Here is a 23,105-nt window from a genome sequence, read left to right on the forward strand (position 1 = left end):
TCTTTAAAGTGAGCATGTGATCGAGGCAAAGAACACAATAGTAACAGCGCTTGATCTTCATCATCGATCTTCACATCAATATTTTCAAGATCAAGAATCAGCTTGTTGAACATATCCAACTGCTCAGCCAACACTTTGTCTTCAATCATCTTGAATAAATACAAATATTGCTTCAAGTAGAGTCGATTTACCAACGATTTGGTCATATACAAACTTTCAAGTTTCACCGATAACTCTGATGCCGTCGTCTCCTTTGATACCTTCCGGAGAACCTTATCACCAAGACTCAACAAAATTGCGCTGTGTGCTTTCTCGATCATATTCGTCTTCTCCGCTGCCGTCAATTCTGCATTCATGGTTGCCTCTCCCTTCAACGCTTCCAAGCAACCCTGCTGAACCAAGGGTGCCCGCCTCCATAAGGCCTTCCCCACTAGAGGTGCCCGTCTCCACAAGGCAAGTGGGTCCCACCTTGGCAACCCCGTGGTGGCCTTAAATTGAAGGTATCTACAACTTCCATTCTCTTGCGTTTTATCCAGTGTCGATTATCTTTGTCGCTTAGTAAATCAGGTCACAAAAATTTCCAGTCTATACAATCTTTTTCGGCTTCGATCCAATTAATAAAATTAATACAACAATTCAATATCCAACAACAAATTAACAACTTAATCGATCACTAGGACGAATTCATCAAAGCATCAAACAAACAATCCATGGTATCAATTAATATAATTCCGAATCCCACATACAGTTCATCATAAACCCGATTATAGAGATTGAACCCCACCATTACCTTGGATTGGATATTGCTTCTAATATCCGATTGAGTGCAAGCCTTTGCCTTTTCCACGAAATTAACGATCAATTCTTCCTCTGCCAAAACCTCGTTCCTCTTTGTCAGCAACTTCGTTTCACGAGTTATTCTCCCAAAAGCCAGAGCCTTATTTTTTTCAAAAACCTAATTCCATATATTCTCCTTTTAATCCAATAAATCAAAATAGATCTTATTGGGCCTAATACATTGCACCTCCAATTTTTTATTCTTAACACGACAATCCAAGCGATAACATCAAATTTCGACTAACTTCCGATAAATAAATCCTTAATAATTTAATTAAATTCGGAGTGTTACACGATGCTCTTGTGAGCGGTTGCTATTTTTTGGGAGTTTGAGATCCAGACCCAACAACTTCAATAAATACCTCAACCTTGAGGTTGATTTGGACAACCTCATTACACAAATATCATATATAGTGTTTCTCACCTCCATGTGTGAGTCAGATTCAAAACTCTTAACAGATCCTAAAAGCATCTAAAAACTCTTAATTACTAGGGGTTGTTACATATTATACTTTTAGCAAGTATAACTAACGTCCCCAGTGGGACTCCGGTAAAGCTGTCCTGAGCCATCATTACAATACTCAGTCGAATAGTTATCCTCACGACCAATTCCTCCATCCATCATGGTAAACAAGAAGGTAGTAACTTTGTGTAAAGTGAATCTGACGGCGAGGAGAATGCCATGGCAGAAATGCAAGCTTCCATGGATGATTTACGCCGCTAGAATAAAACTTTGAAGGATAGCGTCATCCACATTCAACAATGCCGATAGGAGGTTGAGCCCACATGAGAGTTTGAATCATTGGACCTTAACTTCTCTCTAATGAAATACAGAAGCCTCTGGTGCTAGAGAATTTCAAGTCGCCCTCTTGTGTACAAGTCACCTACATCAACATGAAGATGGAAATTATTGAGGTTCTTGATTCCTTGATGTGTAAGCTCATCCATGACACCTTCCACTACTACAAAAAGAAGATTTTATCACGGTTTGGAGAAGGATTCCACCACGAACGGTGGTCTGTGGTAATGAAAGGTGTGGTAGTATATGTCCTCTTTACCACCACGTAATGGTAGTCGTGGTAAAAACACAGTAGAATGTAACATATCACTACGATTATAGAAACCTACTGTAGTAAAAGGTTGAGATCAGGGGTTCAATATCCAGTGCCAACATTTGGCAAATTTCTCAACGTTTCACGATGATTGTTCATTCCAACCGTAGTGAAAGACGTAGCGCAAAACATTTCACCACAGTTATAGACTCCAACCGTGGTGATATGTTCACTTGAGTTTATTATAAATTATATGGAATGCTTATTTCACAAACTACTCACTTAACATATAACCTTTCAATTTGATTTTGAAATCAATAGTATGACAAAATTAAATTATATTAGAAGAACAAGTTACGCTACTCAATGTTGTACATGCTTTATAAAACCCATTATTTGCATTTTTCTCTTTAATTATTAGAATTTGTTTCAATGCTTCTAATTCCTCAACTAACCCTTATTCTCTACTAGTTTATTATGCAAAGTATTAATTAGTTTGCACATAAAACTAGTAGTGAAGGAAGTGATAGTATAAGAACTAGGAGCATTGAATCAAGTTCTAAGCGTTAAAGAGCAGGATACGAATGATGAGTTGTAAAATGCTCGTAAAACATTGCTTGGTGTAATTTATTTTATAATATAACTTAATATCTCATATTGTTATTTTATAATTCAATTCTAAAGGTTATATAGTTAGTAAAGGGACATAATATGTGGTCACCAACCATTTTTCCAGATTAATTGATCTTAAGGAAGAAGAGTTACCCCCTTGATGACCTCTTTCCCGGGAGATAGACTTTTTGAGTATATTTAAAAAGAAACACCATGGAATGGTGATTTTGTTAATTACCTTGATGTCGGATCTTACCTTCGGATTTGGATTATCAACGCAAAAAGAAATTCTTCTCTGATCTTAAGCATTATTATTAGGGCGAACCTCTTCTTTTCAAGAGATGCACCGACGGAATTTTTTCGGAGTTGTATCTAACAGGACTATGTCTAAAATTCTTCAAGTCTTGCTTTATTAGCCTTGTCTCTTTAAAGATGTTCACACATTTATACAGAGGTGTGACCAGCACCAAAATACTAGAAACATCTCAAAGAGGAATGAAATTCCTCTTAATAACATTCTAGAAGTTGAAATTTTTTATGTTTGGAGAGTAGATTTTTTGGGATCTTTTCCCTCATCTATGGAAAATCAATACATACTCATGGTAGTGGACTATATGTCAAAATGGATTAAGGCAATTGCCTCCACAACAAATGATGTGCGAGTTGTGATAAAATTGTATAGTCTTTGACAAGAACCGAAACCGTGCAGTAAAAGTGTTGATATCTTGCACTATGCGGACGACACGATAATTCTTGGAGACAATATGATTCAAAACCTGTGGAGTTTGAAGGCAATTCTTAGAGGATTTGAGTCGATGTCTGGCCTCAAGATAAATTTCTGCAAAAGCAATATTTACGGTATCAACCTTAAGGGGTCAATTATGCATGCAACGACGTCTTTCCTCTCGTGTAGTGTAGGCTCTTTCCCTTTCAAGTTCTTAGGTGTCATGGTAGGGTACAGCCCAAGAAGGCTTAACATATGGAAGGATGTTGTGAGGAATGTGAAGAAAAGATTAGATGTTTGGAGAGGGAGGTATCTATCTATAGGAGGGAGGATTGTGCTAATCAACTCGGTGTTAAATGTTATTCCACTGTATGCTTTGTCATTTTACAGGGTTCCTAAAGCTGTAATTAAGGAGCTTGTTGCAATACAAAGGAATTTTCTGTGGAATAGAATGGTTGGGAAGAAAGACATTTGCTGGGTGAAGTGGAAAGATGTTTGCAGAGCAAAAGATGATGGAGGTCTAGGCATAAGAGACATCGAGAGCATCAATGTCTCTCTTCTTATGAAGGGGAAGTGGCGGATTCTTAAGGAGCAAGATGCGGTTTGGTATGATTTGCTAAAGCACAGATATGCCAACCTGGCGAAGGTGTTCCTTAATGATAGTCGGGTGATACATGTAACACCTCATAAATTTCTTTATTTAATTTAATTGATTTTTTAATTAGATATTAGAATTAATTGAGTTATTGGAGAAATATGGAATAATGAGGCTAATGGGCTAGTGCTGCGAGTAGCGATTGGAGGGTGTGTCAGTTGCAAAGCCTTTTACTAAACTAAGGTTATATTTTTCATAAACAAGGAAAAGAGAGAAAGTTGTGAAAATTGGAAGCCAAGAGAGAAGAGAAGAGCTGAACGTGAAATTGGGAGAAGAGCAAAGTGCGAAGAGCGAGAACATCCAAGAATTTGACGTCGAGGTAAGGGAGGATTCTTCTCATTAACCTCTATTATGGGTATTATGAATGATTCGATTAAGTTTGTATGTTAGGATTCTGAATTGGATTATAGGTCAGAGTTTGGGGTTTTCAGGTTTTGGAGAACTTTAGGTTCAATTCATGATGTGTGATGTAATCGAGTTGTTGTAAATGATAATTGATGTTGGATATTGATGTTAAGACATGTTAGAAGTATGTGTAAATATGTATTTTCGTGTTGTTATGAGATTATGGACATTTTGGTATGATTGGGTTCGCATTTGGGATGAATGAAGTGCTGCAAAAAAGTGATTTTTCTGCTATATCAGTAATGTAACCGGTTACATGAGAAGGGTAACCGATTACATGGGCTCAAAATAGGCAAAGAACTGCATTTTGCGATGATGTAACCGGTTACATCATTCAGGTAACCGGTTACCACTGGGTGAAATTGAAAAATAAAAGTTACTGATAATGATGTAACCGGTTACATCATTCAGGTAACCGGTTACCACTGAAGCTTTTTGGAAAAATGTTTATTTTAAATATCCGTAACTTTTAAACTGTTAATCCTTTTTGTACACCATTTTGAGAACCCTTTAGATGAATTAATTCTCTATTTTATGAAATATATTAGGGAGTTATAACTTAAAATCATTTTGTTTGGTTTTGAGAATCGGTATTTGGTGGTAAATTGAGTAACGGTACGAATATACTATGCGATGTTTTAGCTAGTATGATTACTGAGATGATAATATATTGCTGTGTTAAATGTATTATGTTGTTGTGAATATCAAATGGTTGTGATATTATTATGCTTTGTGTGTTGTGGATGAATGATTATGAATCGTTAGTGGATGTTAATGATGAGCATGTCGTGGTTGATGCATGCATTTCATAATCATGTTGTGGGTTGTATCCCTTATGGTGGTGGGACAACGGTAGCTAATTCCCATTGTGTGGAATTAGTGAGAAAAGTAGCCGAATCTTTATGGTGGTGGATCGGTGAGATGGGTTATCCCATATTTGGTACCACATGCATTTAGTTGCATTGCATTAGGTTGTTGTGCATAATTGTAACATGAATCGAAGTTGTCCAATGTTATAATTCGTGTGTGTTTGATATGGATGGTTGTATTTGACGAATGTTGCTATACTATCTGAATATAATTGATTTGGGTGAATGATGTATGAATGAGGTTGTATTGTTTATATTCCTATAACATTTGTTAATGCGGATGAAACTTACCCTACTGTTGTTATTTTTCAGATTGAGGAGTAGCTTTTGTAGTTGGCGAGTATTAGCTCGTCAAGTAGTTCGTTAGAGTCAGTTGGGTCTGTGTCATGCTCTGGTCGTGTAACACTGGGAATGTTATTTTAGAGTTGACTGATAAACTCTTATTTTTTTTATGGTTTTATGGTTGAATCATAAGTCTCCGACTCCAGATGTTTTATTATTCAGATGTTAAGAATATTCCGCTGTGTTAACATGTTATCTAGATAATTTTTGTTTATCGTTCCTTTTTAAGGCATGACATGAATATTTGTTTATTTCATTGGAGTTGTAATACCCTTTTTCATATTTTACTCTGATTTTTGTTAATTTTCCGCAGGGTTAAGAAGGGTGTTACACTACACAAGCGGGATTCAGTGTGGTGGAGGGATTTAGTTTCTACTAATGATAGTGTGGGCTCCAGAGGCCTTTCTTTTTCTGATGTTGTTAATTGCAGGGTCAAAAACGGCGGTAAAACGGAATTCTGGTTCAGCAAGTGGTTAGGAAGCCAAGGCCTCGCCGAAGCTTTTCATGAGTTATACGCTATAGCGGAAAATCCTTTAATGAATGTGGCTAACTCGGGGCATTGGGAGAATGATGACTGGCAGTGGGACGTTCAAGACTAGTTCATTAATGTGGCGGAAGAAGATAATAATTTGTTGTTGTACCTGGAATCATTGTTATCGCAAGTTAAGCTAGTGCAGAACGAAGGGGATGTGTTCGAATGGGAAGTCAACATGGAAGAAGGCTTTACGGTGAAGTCTTGTGCTGCTGCGATTAGAAACAGAAGTTCCTTGGCCTATTTAGAGGAAGCAGAGCGAAAAAAATTGAGTTTCTTGTGGAATTTAGAGGCTCCCTCTAAGGTAAAAGTCTTATCTTGGAGAATGGTTTTGGGTAGGAACCCGACGAGAAATCAAATTAAGAGGAGAGGCATTCTTCGCGATGATAATGACTGTTGTTGTGTTTTTTGTTTTAGACACGAGGAGGATTCTAACCATCTATTTGTGGATTGCCCGATTTTGGATAAACTTTGGGAAAAAGTGGGAGTTTGGATAGGTAATTCAATTTCGTTATCGAACCTTGAGCTTAGAAATTATCTTGCTTTCTTTGATAAAATTAAGGTGCTAGACGAAAGATTAATTGTTGGAGGTATATGGTGTTAGAACAAGATTTGTTCTGATCAATATTCTTAGTTTTGATGATAACAAGGATATGAATTTTGTGTGAGATAATGTGGTACTCTAATACATTGCAATTTCCCCTTCAGGAAATATATAAAGAGTATGCACAAATCAGCGCTCAGAAGCTTTGACTCAGAAGGTTCAGCATGCAACATCAGATCATGGTCTGGCAAGACATCAGAAGATGGTCAAGGCAGAATCAGAACATGGGTCTATGGAAGCATCAGAAGAACTTGAGTTCAGAAGCAGAAGCACTGAAGTTCTCATGGTATCACGCTCAGAAGTACTTCAAGGTCAGAAGACAAGAAGATGCTCTTCACCAAGCTGTTTGACTCTGATGATATTCAAACGTTGTAAACACAAACATCAGATCAGAAGCAAGTACAAGATGTCAGGCTACGCTGACTGACAAAAGGAACGTTAGAAGCTATTAAAGGCAACGTCAGTAGACACAGCGTGAACAAGGCTCGAGGTAGTTGACAAAAGCATGAAACATTAAATGCAATTTTGTACAGAATACGCAAAGCATTAAATGCTCCCAACGGTCATCTTCTCAAGCACCTATAAATATGAAGTTCTGATGAGAAGCAAGGTTACCAATTCTGAATGAACTTATTCTGAAAAACTTGCTGAAACGCTGTTCAACTCAAAGCTCAGAAACTTCATCTTCATCAAAGTTCACTACATTGCTGCTGTAAAATATTAGTGAGATTAAGCTTAAACTTTAAGAGAAATATCATTGTTGTGATTATAGCTTTTCAGAAGCAATTTTAATACTCTTATTTGATTACATTAATTTGTAAGTAACTAGAGTGATCAAGTGTTGATCAGGATACTCCAGGAAGTCTTAGCTTGTGTCTAAGCAGTTGTAATTAGAGTGATCACGTGGTGGTCAGGTCACTCTAAGAAATTTTTAGCTTGTGTCTAAGCATTTGTTCTTAGAGTGATCAGGTTGTGATCAGGATACTCTAGAAGACTTAGTCGTGGGCTAAGTGGAAAACCATTGTAATCTGTTGAGATTAGTGGATTAAATCCTCAGGTGAGGTAAATCATTCCGTGGGGGTGGACTGGAGTAGTTTAGTTAACAACGAACCAGGATAAAAATAACTGTGCAAATTGTTTTTATCGTTCAAGTTTTTAGACTACACTTATTCAAACCCCCCCTTTCTAAGTGTTTTTCTATCCTTCAATTGGTATCAGAGCGCCGGTTCTAAGGTGCAAGCACTTAACCGTGTTTAGAAAAGATTCAGGAAGAGAAAAACGCTTCAGTATAAGATGGTTGGTGAAATTCCAACAAATCCATCTGCATCTACATTTGGCTCTACTGAGCAATATAATGGTAACAATGGTTATACTAGACCACCAGTATTTGATGGTGAAAACTTTGAATACTGGAAAGATAAACTGGAAAGTTACTTTCTTGGTCTAGATGGTGAACTATGGGATCTTCTAATGGATGGTTACAAACATCCAGTGAAAGTCAGTGGCGTAAGGCTTACAAGGAAAGAAATGGATGATGATCAGAAGAAGCTTTTCAGAAATCATCATAAGTGTAGGACTGTTTTGCTGAATGCTATCTCTCATGCTGAGTATGAGAAGATATCTAACAAGGAAACGACCTATGATATATATGAGTCATTGAAAATGACCCATGAAGGAAATGCTCAAGTCAAGGAGACTAAAGCTCTTGCTCTAGTCCAGAAATATGAAGCCTTCAAGATGGAGGATGATGAAGATATTGAGAAGATGTTCTCAAGATTTCAAACTCTAACTGCTGGATTAAGAGTTATGGATAAAGGCTACACCAAGGCTGATCATGTAAACAAGATCATCAGAAGTTTACCCAGAAGATGGGGTCCAATGGTGACTGCATTCAAGATTGCCAAGAATCTGAATGAAGTTTCTTTGGAAGAGCTTATCAGTGCCTTGAGAAGCCATGAAATAGAGCTGGATGCAAATGAGCCTCAAAAGAAAGGTAAGTCTATTGCATTAAAATCTAATGTTAAAAAATGCACTAACGCTTTTCAGACTAGAGAAGAAGATCCTGAAGAATCAGAATCTGAAGAAGAAGATGAACTGTCCATGATCTCCAGAAGGGTAAACAATCTTTGGAAGAGCAAGCAAAGTAAGTTCATAGGCTTCAGAAGTTCAAAGAGATTTGAACGTGGAGAATCTTCTGGTGACAGAAGATCTGACAAGAAGAAGGCTGTCTGCTATGAGTGCAATGAGCCTGGACATTACAAGAACGAGTGTCCAAAACTTCAGAAGGAGAATCCCAAGAAGAAGTTTCATAAGAAGAAAGGTCTTATGGCAACATGGGATGATTCTGAATCAGAATCAGAATCAGACTCTGAAGGAGAACAAGCCAACTTCGCGCTGATGGCTACAGAAGATGATGGATCAGAATCTACATCAGAATCAGATTCTGAAGAGGTATTTTCTGAACTATCTAGGGAAGAGTTAGTTTCCAGTTTAACAGAACTTCTGGAACTCAAAGCTCATCTTAGTATCAAATACAAAAAGCTGAAGAAGCAGTTTGAATTTGAAACTAAGAAGCTGGAATTGGAAAATTCTGAATTGAAGGAAAAAGTTTTAAATCTATCCAAAGATAGTGGATCTCCTTCTGAAACAGAAAAATCCATTCCTAGCATGAATCATATTCTGAAAGAATATGACTTGAGCTTCAGAAAGTTCTTATCTAGAAGTATTGGCAGAAGTCATCTTGCTTCTATGATATATGGTGTTTCTGGAAACAGAAGGTTTGGTTATGGCTATGAGGGCGATACCTCACATAAATTTGAACCTATTGATGATCTGAAGATCACATACAAGCCATTGTATGATCAGTTCAAATATGGCCATGCACATGATATTAGGCTCACTTCACATGCACAGAAGTTTAACACTATTCACACCAAGAAGCATGTGACACATCCTAAGAAATATCATGCTGACAAACCTAAAGAATATCATGCTGTTCCTCCTGTTAAATATTTTGCTAAACCCAAGTTCAATCAGAACTTGAAGAGAACTAACAAGAAAGGACCCAAGAAATTATGGGTACCTAAGGAGAAGATAATTTCTGTTGCAGATATCCTTGGCTGCAAAGAGGACAAAAAGCAAAATGTCATGGTACCTGGACTCTGGGTGCTCGCGACAAATGACGGGAAGAAGGTCTACATTCCAAGACCAGGTGCTTAAACCAGGTGGAGAAGTCAAGTTTGGAGGAGATCAGAAGGGCAAAATCATTGGCTCTGAAACCATAAGTCTTGGTAACTCTCCTTCCATAACTAATGTACTTCTTGTAGAAGGATTAACGCATAACTTATTGTCCATAAGTCAATTAAGTGACAATGGTTATGATATGATCTTCAATCAAAAGTCTTGCAAGGCTGTAAGTTAGAAGGATGGCTCAATCCTATTTACAGGCAAGAGAAAGAACAACATTTATAAGATTGATCTTTCAGATCTTGAGAAGCAGAAGGTAACTTGCCTTATGTCTGTTTCTGAAGAGCAATGGGTCTGGCACAGAAGATTAGGACATGCTAGTTTGAGAAAGATTTCTCAGATTAACAAACTTAATCTGGTCAGAGGACTCCCTAATCTGAAATACAAATCAGATGCTCTTTGTGAAGCATGTCAGAAGGGCAAGTTCTCCAAACCTGCATTCAAGTCTAAGAATGTTGTCTCTTCCTCAAGGCCGTTAGAACTCTTGCACATTGATTTGTTTGGCCCAGTCAAAACAGCATTTGTTAGAGGGAAGAAATATGGATTAGTCATCGTAGATGATTATAGCCGCTGGACATGGGTAAAGTTCTTGAAACATAAGGATGAGTCTCATTCAGTGTTCTTTGAATTCTGCACTCAGATCCAATCTGAGAAGGAGTGCAAGATCATAAAGGTCAGAAGTGATCATGGTGGCGAATTTGAGAACAGATTCTTTGAGGAGTTCTTCAAAGAAAATGGTATTGCCCATGATTTCTCTTGCCCTAGAACTCCACAGCAAAATGGAGTTGTAGAGCGAAAGAATAGGACTCTACAAGAAATGGCCAGAACCATGATCAATGAAACCAATATGGCTAAGCATTTCTGGGCAGAGGCAATAAACACTGCATGTTATATTCAGAATAGAATCTCTATAAGACCTATTCTAAATAAGACTCCTAATGATTTGTGGAAGAACAGAAAGCCCAACATTTCATATTTTCATCCTTTTGGATGTGTGTGTTTTATTCTGAATACTAAAGATTATCTTGGTAAGGTTGATTCTAAAGCACAAAAGTGTTTCCTTCTTGGATTTTCTGAACGCTCTAAAGGCTACAGAGTATACAATACTGAAACATTGATTGTAGAAGAATCAATCAATATCAGGTTTGATGATAAGCTTGGTCTTGAAAAACCAAAGCAGCTTGAGAATTTTGCAGATATAGATATTGATATATCAGAAGCTGTAGAACCAAGAAGCAAAGCTGCAGAAGCTGGGAGTCTCAGAAGCAATGGATTAGAAGATCAAGTTGCTGCATCTTTAGAGAATCTCAGGATTTCTGAAGAACCAACCGTCAGAAGATCACATAGACTTGCTTCAGCTCACTCAAAAGATATGATCCTTAGGAAGAAAGATGATCCTATCAGAACAAAATCATTTCTAAAGAATGACAATCAGAAGCAGTGATCAGAATCAGAAGGCGTAAAGTTCTTTCAGAAAAATACAGCTGTCATCTATTTTCTGATGATGAACACGTGTATGTACGGTTAGTACAAAGCGTGCAGTTGAAAAGATGCCGACCTAGGTAACTGTGTTACATCATTTCATTTACTACGTTCTCTCTCCTAATCTCATGTCTCATTAAATACGTAATGATTTTTTTAAATTTCTTTCAAAACAGTTTTCTTTTCTCTTTATTTTTATTTCTCTTTTCAAATCGTTTAAATAACCCGCTTCATCTTCACTTATTTCTTTTATCTCTCTCTCTCGTCTGTGTATCTCTTTCGTTGCATTTGCTTTCAAACCCTAGTTTCTGATTTAATCTCAAAGCATAATCATCATGAACTCTTCTTCAAGTTCATCAAACCCAGCAGAAAGACTCACTTCTTCACAGATTCTTCTTCGCAAATATGAGTATGCTCCATTGAAAACATGCTTAATTCCCATGGAAGAACTGGAAGTTCTATGTGAATCTGCAGTGGACATCAACAACCTAAAAGCAAATGGCTTTAAGCGTGATGTAAGAATCTTTGAGCAAGGATGGTCTAAATATCTTGATAGATTGGTTGGACCAATTTATCCTGAGCTTGTGAAGGATTTCTGGGTACATGCTACGGTTACCCCCAACTGCCATCATTTCATTCGTGCTAGGGCATGAAGTGGTTATCACTTAAAATCTCATCAGGAAGCTGTACAATCTGAATGATGAAGAAGGTTGGTCTGGTCTTCAACATGCAACAGTTGACTGGTTTCAAGTTGAACAACAAATCTCTCTGGCCTTTGGAATTGATTCTCATAACACGGGCACCTTAAGGCCGTTTTATCAAGTATGGGTTGAGATTATTCTGGGTTCTCTTCACCATAGAAAGAGGATGCTCTCCTCCTCCTACATTAGTCTGGCTCACAAGTATACTTTTTCTGCATTGGCAGAAAGATAGAGATCAACATCTCTCATATTCTGTTTGAGAATCTGAAGATATCTATTTTTGAGTCAAGAGAAGATGAAAGGGTGAAGTACCCTCATATTCCAAGAAAGACTATTCCTTTCGGAAGAATGATTTCAGACATTCTGATTGAAAGCAAAGTACTGGACTCCATCAGAAAACTCAATGCGTCTCATTTTCTTGGAGTAGTTCAAGTTCCCATCTTCAATGGTGTGGATTTGTTCATACTGGAACTCATTCAAAATGTACCTTCTGTGTGCACAAGCTTTCCTGACATTCAGTCAAGAAGAGTTGCTATTGAAGGTTTTGTCTCCTTGTTTCATAAAGAACTTCATCAGTTTGTCAAGCTTTACCTGGAAGATTGTGTTAGGAAGCAATCAGATATTGATCCTGCTTGGATCCGTGGCAGAGTACTTCTGTCCAAAGATGATCTTCTGAAGAAGGATAAGAAGGAACAACAGGCAAGGCTAAAAAGAAAGGCCCGAGAAGATGAGGCTAAGAAAGCCAAGAAGTTGAGGGTCACCTATGATCCTGACAAGGTGGACTCTTCTGAACGCAGGGAGAAAAGAATCAGAGACTCTTTTCACAGAACCAGATCTTCACGTGCTTCTTCTGAATACGTCACCAGGCAGGTTTTTACTCCACCTCCTTTTGTCCCTAAATCTTCTCCCCTTTCACCTCCTTCTGAACCAAAAGTCAACTTCACTTTACCAAATCCTTCTCCATCATCTCTTTCCTCTCCAATTCTAAACCCCACACCACTAAGTATTCTTCCCCCAACTCCTTCTGATAAATCTTTCTCACCAATCCCCTTCATAAATACTCCACCCACATCAATCATTCCCTCAGGTGTCCCTTCTTCCTCATCCACCGCACCTCCACCTTCTTTATCCCATCCCTTACCTACCAGAAAATCCAAACCCTACTGTCTTCTCTACCCTGACTACAAATTCACCTTCAATCCGCCTGAACCTGAACCCTATACCTACCTGGAACTATTCAGACATGAGGTGATTAGCAGTCTAGACCTTCTGAAGGATGCCTTCCTAAATGGTCTGGATGATGTTTCTACAAGAAATCTCTAGAGAAGCTTTCGCAAGGATTTTCAAGTAGAAGCAATGGGAGTACAGAAGAGACTAGTGGCTGCTGCCCCTGGTTACCCTGGTTACCTGCTGGAGGGTGTTAATGGTATATACTACCATCCTCTCAGAAATTGTGTTGCTGCTGAGGAGAAGCCATTTGTGGATGAATTGGAAGAAGCAAGACTGACTGCTGCATTGGAAGCTAATCCTTGCAGGGAAATTGTGGTTTGGAGACCTCAATATCCTGTTCTGCTCGGGGATTTCAAGACCCTCTTTGACTTTCTAAGGGAAAACCCTTCTAAGAAAGACCCAAGCTTGGTCATTCCAGAAGTTGTTGACCCACCAGAAGTTGAAGGTCCTTCTGCTCCCAGGAATCTAGCTGCCATTCTTCAGGCACTTGAGAATGGAGATTCTGAGATTCCAGCTGCAGAATATGGAGATGTTTCAATGCAAGAAGCAGATGTAGAAGATCATGTTGCTGAATCAGTTCCTATTGAGGAAATCCCTGCAAATGATCTATCAATGGAAGCTACAGATCACAATGCCATCCCTTTGGATAGAAGCTGTGAAGCTTCTTCTGATGAACCTTCCCGTCTTGCAAGGACTCTGGAAGTTCTTCAGAAGAACCAGGATGAGCAAAGCTCAGTCAATGCTGAGTTTAGAGCTTTCATAGAGAAGCAGAATGAGCACAACAATGGGGTTCAAGAGATGTTGGCCAAGATCTTGTCGAAGCTAGGGTCATCTTAGATTGAGTCTTAGTTGTTTTGTTTTTTGCTTTTGCTGCATCTGTTTTTGTGCATCTTCTCTTCCTTATCTTCTTGTACTTCTGTACTTCTGTCTGCTTGAACTTCAATGAAAATTATCTTTTTCTTCCATGTGTTTCTTTTTTGTTTTTCATCTGAATCTTTTTTGTTTTTGATGTTATGACAAAAAGGGGGAGAAATATGTGATAAATGATTTGATTTAATCAGTTGCTTTACTAACAGAACTTGCAAATTTCTATGCTTTAAGTTGTGTTGTTGCAGGGATTGAAGATCCTCTTTAAAAGATCAACATAAGAAGCAACAAGATGAGGAAAAGCAATTCTATAGAGAATCAAGCTCTTGGATTCTTGAAGCAAGCTGAGTGCTATGAAGCTTCAGAATCAGAAGCAAGAAGCAAGAAGGAAGAATGTTCAGATATTCTGATGATAGAATATGCTCTGAAACATTATGCCTATGTGTTCTGATACATATTATGTGGCTCTGATACATTTTATGTGTTCTAAAACATATTCTATGTTCTGACTCATTCATGCTGACTTTTGTCGTTTAGTTTTGTTCTGTAACATATCAGGATGTAGAGATGCTCTGATGATGCTCTGGTACATTCAACAATGTTCTGATACAATCTAGCATGAAGTGATGTAAGAAGAAATTCAAGCTCTGAAGCTGTCCTAATGGAAGCAGAAACCAGAAGCTGTGAATGTTCTGAAGATCAAAGAAATTCAAGTTCTGAAGCTGTCCGATGGAAGCAGAAGTCAGAAGCTGTGAATGTTCTGAGGATCTAAAGAAATTCAACGTTCTGAAGCTGTCCTATGGAAGCAGGAATCAGAAGTCATGAATGTTCTGAAGATCAAGCATATGTGAACGTCTCTACTGAAATACTCAAGGAAGTCTTTTATTTATAAAATTCTTCTAGTATTAATTTCAGGGGGAGATTATTCATCTCAGGGGGAGATTGTTAATCTCAGGGGGAGATATATTCACATGCGTATGCTATAGCTGTGTAATTGCCTTTAGCCGTCTGCTCTTTCTGATCGCAAATTCATATAATTTATATATGTTTTTGTCATCATAAAAAAGGGGGAGATTGTTAGAACAAGATTTGTTCTGATCAATATTCTTAGTTTTGATGATAACAAGGATATGAATTTTGTGTGAGATAATGTGGTACTCTAATACACTGCAATTTCCCCTTCAGGAAATATATAAAGAGTACGCACAAATCAGCGCTCAGAAGCTTTGACTCAGAAGGTTCAGCATGCAACATCAGAACATAGTCTGGCAAGACATCAGAAGATGGTCAAGGCAGAATCAGAACATGGGTCTATGGAAGCATCAGAAGAACTTGAGTTCAGAAGCAGAAGCACTGAAGTTCTCATGGTATCACGCTCAGAAGCACTTCAAGGTCAGAAGACAAGAAGATGCTCTGCACCAAGCTGTTTGACTCTGATGATATTCAAACGTTGTAAACACAAACATCAGATCAGAAGCAAGTACAAGATGGCAGGCTACGCTGTCTGACAAAAGGAACGTTAGAAGCTATTAAAGGCAACGTCAGTAGACACAGCGTGAACAAGGCTCGAGGTAGTTGACAAAAGCGTGAAACATTAAATGCAATGTTGTACGGAATACGCAAAGCATTAAATGCTCCCAACGGTCATCTTCTCACGCGCCTATAAATATGAAGTTCTGATGAGAAGCAAGGTTACCAATTCTGAACGAACTTATTCTGAAAAACTTGCTGAAACGTTGTTCAACTCAAAGCTCAGAAACTTCATCTTCATCAAAGCTCACTACATTGCTGTTGTAATATATTAGTGAGATTAAGCTTAAACTTTAAGAGAAATATCACTGTTGTGATTATAGCTTTTCAGAAGCAATTGTAATACTCTTATTTGATTACATTAATTTGTAAGTAACTAGAGTGATCAAGTGTTGGTCAGGATACTCTAAGAAAGTCTTAGCTTGTGTCTAAGCATTTGTTCCTAGAGTGATCAGGTTGTGATCAGGATACTCTAGAAGACTTAGTCGTGGGCTAAGTGGAAAACCATTGTAATCTGTTGAGATTAGTGGATTAAATCCTCAGGTGAGGTAAATCACTCCATGGGGGTGGATTGGAGTAGTTTAGTTAACAACGAACCAGGATAAAAATAACTGTGCAAATTGTTTTTATCGTTCAAGTTTTTAGACTACACTTATTCAAACCCCCCCCCCTTTCTAAGTGTTTTTCTATCCTTCATATGGTTGGCGGTAGTGTGGAACATATGGAATATGCGAAATGCTATTTTGTTTAGGGGTAGTATTTATAATTTCGACGATTGTTATAGTGCTATTGTGCTATCTTCGTGGAAATGGTTTCGAGCAATTAATGTTTCATCTGTAACCGGTAATTTTAACGTTTGGAACGTTTTACCTCTATTGTGTATAAAGAGGTAAACTTCCGTCTTGTAGCCCCATTTTTCAGTTATAAATTCATTACTTATTGAAAAAAATATAGACTTTTCCTTGCTTTAAGGGTCGGCCATGTGCAAGTGCAGGAAGTGCTGCAGCACAGGGTCTCAAATTTTAGGAGGCCCCAAATTTTGAAAGGTCCAATTTTTTTCCATAAATATTAATCGAAATAAATAAAATGTTATAATAAAAATTCAATAAATAAAGAATGCTATGATAAAAACTCAATACATGTAAAAATTGAGATAGATCAAACTGAAAATAATTATAATTAAATATATTATTAATTGATACATAATTGTATTTTTTATGTGTCTTTTTAAATTATTATAATTGTATTTAATTTTTAAATTTGGGCCAATTTTCAAATTTAAAACGGGGCATCTGAGTTGATTGAGCCGGCCTTGCTTGCTTATATATTTTTTTTTTAGGAAGCAAGAAATTTAATAACGGAAGAACTAAGGGTTCTCCAACCCGATTACAAACAAAAGAACCGGGTCCAAACAAGGAAAATTACACACCAATTACAATTACGAGAGAAAATAAATCGGCTCCTTACAAAACTCGTAAAAAGAGTAATTGGAGTGAGTAATATTCCCACAAAAAGACCACTTCCAAGCCAACAATTTAATATTCCAAACGGTATTGTTGACATTCCACGGGTCGTCCCGGAAACACACGCCATTTCTAACCAACCATATCGCCCAAATAGTAGCTAACCAAATAATCCCCAATTTCCTAACTTTCACCATATTCACATCAAAAAAGGAGTGCCACTCCATAAAATGCGAAAAGCACTCGTCAAAAAAACTATTGCTTTTTCCTACCGAAAACTCTATTTCACTCCATATCTTCTTTACCACCCCACATCTAAAAAATAGATGGTGCATTGTTTCCATGTCATTACCACAAAATATACAAAAAGAATTCACTAAAGGGAGAACCACACCTCTACTTACCAACATCTCCCTAGTTGGAAGTCTATTGCGGAACAACCTCCAACCAAAAGCTTTAATTTTAAACGGAACCTCCAACTTCCAAATCAAGCTAAACACACCGTCGTGAACATTAGCGGGGCCAAAAAGAATCCTAATAGAATCCAAAAAATGATAACACGAAGCTACCGAAAACTCCTTATCCGAACACCCACTCCACACCACCGAGTCTTTGCCGACGCCCCACCCTCTAAACTCTTCCACCCTACGTTTCAAACTTACCAACTCCTCCGCCAACGCATCGTTGCTAACAAGAGAATCGGAAATACCGAAATTAACCCACTTCCAAACGCCTTCCATCCAACCACCCATCGCCGCTATCGAAACTTTTTTCAAACAAGACAACTCATATAACGCCGGAAACGCCTCTTTCAAAGGCTCGTCAAGAATCCACTTGGCATCCCAAAACGGAGTGCAAAAACCATTATTAACAACAAAACTAGTTCTTTCTACTATAGGATCCAACTTGAAAGAAAAACTCACCTTTAACAAGTCCTTCCACCAAAACGAACAAGATGGAGAAACAATGGCATCCTTTGTGGTGCAAAAGACATTAGAAGATAAATCTCCATACCTTGCTTTTAAAACTTCAAACCAAAGAGAATCTTGACCTTGAAGAATTCGCCACCTCCACTTGTTAAGGAGAGCCACATTAAACAAAGAACTATTTTTAACTCCCAAACCCCCTTTATCCACCAGTAAAGTAACATCCTCCCACTTCACCCAATGAACTCTCCTCTTTTATTCCACACCGCCCCACAAGAATTTGCTTTGAATGGAATTAATCCTTCTCACCACTTTTTTAGGCATCCTATAAAAAGACACAGTGAAAATAGCTAAAGAACTAAGAATGGACTTTAAGAGAGTAATTCTACCTCCAAAATTCAAAAAGCGGTTTGTCCATCCTTCCAACCTATTTTTCATCTTAGTCACAAGCGGCTTCCATGTGTCCTCCTTTCTCGGATTAAATCCAATGGGAATACCAATTTACAAGAAAGTAAAAAAGATGCCCCTTCCAAAAAACCCCTATTAGTATTAATTCCAATCAACTTACTTTTATGGTAATTGATCCCAAGGCCCGAAATAATCTCAAACGCGCGAAGAACCGCCTTTATAGCCCAAACATGTTTCCAACTTCCATCGCCCACAATTAAGGTATCACCCGCAAATTGGAGAATATCCATCGAACAAGACTCCTTAATCACAAACCTTTGGAATTCTCTCAACTCTATGGATTGTCTAATCAAACCCGATAGACCTTCCGCCACAATGACAAAAATAAAAGGAGAAAGGGGATCTCCTTGCCTCAAACCTCTAGAAACATTAAATTCCTTCGTGGGACTCCCATTAACCAACACCAACATACTACTAGTAAACACCAAAGATTCCATCCAGTTGTCCCCAAACCCCATTCTTCTTAACATGTATCTCAAAAAATTCCAACTAACTTTGTCATAGGCCTTCTCGAAATCAACTTTGAAAAGGGTACACCTTTTACCTTCTTTTCTCGCGAAGTCCACCACCTCGTTAGCCACTAAAACACCGTCTAGGAGTTGTCTTCCGGGAACAAAAGCACTTTGAGAAGATGAAATGATAGAATGTAACACTCCTTTTAATCTCCCCACCAAAAGCTTCGCCACTACCTTGTACATGCATCCCACCAAACAAATAGGCCTATACTCATCCAATCCAATCAGATTAGAAGTCTTCGGAATAAGGGTCAAAAAGGAAGAAGTAACCGCCTTTGATAAATCCTTTCCGACGAAAAGATAATTGAAATAACAGATGAAGTCGAACTTTACAAAATGCCAACACTTTTTGAAGAAAAGAAAAGAGTAACCATCCGGACCCGGACTTTTATTTACTCCACAAGCCCAAACCGCCTCTTTAATCTCCCTTTCAAGAAAAGGACTCTCTAGCCCCTCCGCCTCCTCACTACTAATAGAATTCAAAGAAATTCCCTCTAAACAAGGTCTAACCTCCTCCGTTTCCAAAAATTTGGTTCCAAAATGATTATACACCGCTTCTCTCACATCTTCCACCGATTCAACCATACAACTCGTAACCCGAATCGGCCCAAGGTGATTGCACCTTCTCCTTTGCTTCATTACCTTATGGAAAAAAACTACTATTCGAGTCCCCCTCTTTTAGCCAAGACAACCTAGATTTTTGAAGCATCAAATTCTCCTTTATCCTCAAATTCCTCCAAAAACTACTACACGCTTCTTTCCTCAAATAAAAATTTTCTACAAAAGAAGAAGAAGAAGAAGAAGAAGAAGAAGAATTAGTAGCGAAAACCAACCTATCATCGGCCTCATTCAAATCACGAACCCCTTGTTCCATGTCTAGCTCAATCTTCCGAAACACCTCCTTGTCCCATCTTCTAAGTTTATCTTTAAGAAGCCTAAGTTTCTCTTTCAAGACAAAATCACCCCTTCCTTCCAATTTCAAACTCAACCACTCCTTTTCCACAAAAGAGACAAAAGAACTATTAGAAAACCACTCATTGTTGAACCTAAAAGGTTTAGGACCCCAATTAGAATTGTCTTTCATCAACCAAATTGGACAATGATCCGAGATGTCTCTATCACCAACCGCTTGACCAATCACCTCCCACCTATCTACAACAATACTCGAAACAATGAATCGATCTATACGGCTCATAGATTTACCGCCACCGCTAAACCAAGTAAACTTTTTACCTTTACAAGGTATGTCCACCAAAGCGCTTTTATCAATAAACTCCGAGAAAAGTTCCGAATCTCTATTACTCACCGAGACCGCCCTTCCTTTTCGTTCCCTACCATTTTTCGTAGCATTAAAATCACCTCCTATAATCCATTCGCCGTCTTTTAAAGACTCCTTCAACTTTAAAAGAGTATGCCACAAAACTTTTTTCTTATGAAGATCGCAAGGAGAGTAAATGTTCACCACATAGTATAAGTTACCATGCCACTTAACATGGATCCCAAGATATCCCTCTCCTCTAAAGCTACTCAAAACCTCCACACTCTCTTTGTTCCAAACGGTAAGAATCCCTCCCGATCTTCCCATCGAATTAGAAAAAGAAAATTCCACCTCCGTAGAGCTCCAAAAACTCTTGGCCAAAACATCACTCATGCACGAAATTTTGGTTTCTTGTAAAAGAAAAATGTCCGCCCTTCCTTTATTAATTAAAGCATTAATCCTTCTTCTTTTGAGTGCATTCACTCCCCCTCTAATATTTAAAGATCCAATAATCATTGAGAACCCATGATTAATTCCTTCCTTACCGGCATTTCTAGTTCTTTAGAACACACACCTTTCTCCAAGTTCTCAATTTTATTTATTAACTTGTTCCGGCCCTCCCCATCAACCACCCCCAACGCCACTATAGCCTCCCACAATTTATCTCCTACATTCATGTCCAAGAAATTCCATTGTCTCATATTGCTACGGAGTATGTCCGATGCTTCCTTTTGATTGCCATAGCATAGTGCCGAATTTCCAGCACTTTTGTCCATCAAAACAGCATTCATACCAACCTTACTGCTTTTACCTCTTTTAACATGCTTGCCTCTCTTTCCCAATTCCTTTAAAGAAAGAAATCTGATCTGCTTTGAGTTGTGTCAGCCAGGGATGCACTTAGAAGTTACATTTGCCACAGACAGACATCTGTCCTCCGAAGCACCCTCCACGCCCCTTTCACCGTCTTTTTTCTTACACACGTAACTCTTACTCCTAGGATCATTAACAGAATTCAAAACACTCTCAGGAAACAAAATCGATTCACCAACCAGCTCAGCCGGTGACACAGCATCAGAATGCCCGCAGCGAATATTGCCATAAACCGCAGAATCAACACAAGCTTGAACCGGGGCGGATCCAGCTACCCCTGGCGGCAGCCTGCTTCCCATGGAGCCCCTAATCAATGCCAACGAATCATCAAAAATGCCTGTCCAACCGTGCGGCTATTAGAATCATTCCCAAGCTTGGAACCAGGGACACTGGCCGAAAGCATACTATCCTTAACAGCGTCGTCACCAGGTAAACACGCCTTATTAATAGCATTCACATTCTTCGACTCCAAAACACCGTTACTCGAAAATTGTTCAATGCTATCTTGAGAAAACAGGGAATCAACTGAATCAGCTTCGGCCCACCCTCCTTCCGACTCAAAAGAATCACAGCCAGACGTGGCGGAGACCGGCGTACCAAATTTAACAAAATATTGACCCATAGCATCCTCCCGAAAAAAGATGTTGATACAACTCCCCCCTAAATCTAAGACCATTGTCTCAGGAAGCTTGAAGGATAAGGGCACATTAATCAACATCCTCGCGACATCGAAGGCACCACCTTTCGCCGTATTTTCATCAATGCATATGAACCTGCCCCACGATTCCGCCAAAGACACGAAAAATTCAGCCTGCCAAGCCAAAGCCGGTATGTCGTAAAGTCTAATCCACATATCTCTCCTATCGTCCACCATACCCTCCTCCCATCTCTTAATTTCCGAGAACCAATTCCTCCACCAACTTTCACCCTCCCTCAACAAATCTTCAATGAAACCCTCCTCAACCTCCTCTAGCAAGCACAAATTACCTCCTAACGGCGAGACTTTAACCGCAAAGACTCCCTCCATATCAAACTGATTTTGAATATTGTACGCCCAACCCGGAATACACACTCTACCTACATATGCTTTAGCTAGTCTTTTCCTTCGTAACTCACACGGGTGATAAAGAAAGGTTTTGATGGATGCCTCTGGTTTAACAACCTTCTCCCCTGCCTTACTTACCGCCTCTGCATAAGAACATCCTTCCCTAAAGATGCCATCGACAACCCCTTTTCCTCCCTTTACCTCTGCTTCTGCCCTGACATCTTGACTCACTCGCAAGTCAGATTTCGAACCTCCACCCCTAAATGCTCCGCCAGACCACCCTTTCCGGAATCTTGGTAAGTTAACATGAATTTTCTTCCCTCCTATAATAGTATTGTCCAGACGAACGGCAAGCATCCTACCATCCGCGACATCAACAAAGCGGGCGAAGCCAAACCTCTTTCCTAACTTATTCCTCCTAGGCGATATCGCAACCTCAACCACACTCCCAATGCACCCAAATAAATCGAACAAGTCTTTAGCCGAAGACACCTCAGGAAACTCAGACACGTACATAGAAACGATTACCTTGTTCGAAAGAGGTGGATTCCGATTCCTCCCACCGAACGGAAAAATGTCCCATTTCGGCAAAACACGCTTGGAATGAGAGACCCTCGTCCACACACCTTCCTGCATCTTTTGGAGCAGGAAGAAGAGTTTGTCCTGGAATTTTATTTGGTGTAGCTAATATTGAGCTTCCTTTGGTTGCATTGTTGTATCACTTTGATTGGGAACTTCCTAATGGAATGAAAGTAGAGGAGTTGGATATGGATGAAGCCTTCGGAGCTGCTGTGGCTAGAAGGAATAGCCTGTGTTTGATTCCAACTCCATATTATATTGATTGATAGAAATCCGATCATTGCAAACAATAT

At 38.8% G+C, this 23,105-nt stretch overlaps 4 protein-coding genes across 4 annotated transcripts; 1 reads left to right on the plus strand and 3 right to left on the minus strand.

Annotated features, from left to right (window-relative positions):
- The first annotated feature begins 6,206 nt into the window (after positions 1–6,206).
- Positions 6,207–6,632, plus strand: LOC131629575 (uncharacterized). The gene has a single exon (XM_058900353.1). It carries the CDS (start codon positions 6,207–6,209, stop codon positions 6,630–6,632), a length of 426 nt encoding a protein of 141 aa, XP_058756336.1.
- A 10,494-nt stretch (positions 6,633–17,126) lies between these two features.
- Positions 17,127–19,699, minus strand: LOC131629577 (uncharacterized). Its single transcript, XM_058900354.1, has 3 exons — positions 18,525–19,699; positions 18,387–18,402; positions 17,127–18,329 (listed from the first exon to the last, which is right to left on the minus strand). Exons 1-3 carry the CDS (start codon positions 19,697–19,699, stop codon positions 17,127–17,129), a joined length of 2,394 nt encoding a protein of 797 aa, XP_058756337.1.
- A 4-nt stretch (positions 19,700–19,703) lies between these two features.
- LOC131629578 (uncharacterized) lies at positions 19,704–20,645 on the minus strand. The gene has a single exon (XM_058900355.1). The coding sequence runs from the start codon at positions 20,643–20,645 to the stop codon at positions 19,704–19,706; it is 942 nt and encodes a 313-aa protein (XP_058756338.1).
- An 853-nt stretch (positions 20,646–21,498) lies between these two features.
- Positions 21,499–22,869, minus strand: LOC131629579 (uncharacterized). Its single transcript, XM_058900356.1, has one exon. It carries the CDS (start codon positions 22,867–22,869, stop codon positions 21,499–21,501), a length of 1,371 nt encoding a protein of 456 aa, XP_058756339.1.
- Between the last annotated feature and the right edge of the window lie 236 nt (positions 22,870–23,105).

Source organism: Vicia villosa, unplaced genomic scaffold, assembly GCF_029867415.1.
Source record: "Vicia villosa cultivar HV-30 ecotype Madison, WI unplaced genomic scaffold, Vvil1.0 ctg.000580F_1_1, whole genome shotgun sequence".
NCBI classification, from domain to species: Eukaryota; Viridiplantae; Streptophyta; class Magnoliopsida; order Fabales; family Fabaceae; genus Vicia; species Vicia villosa.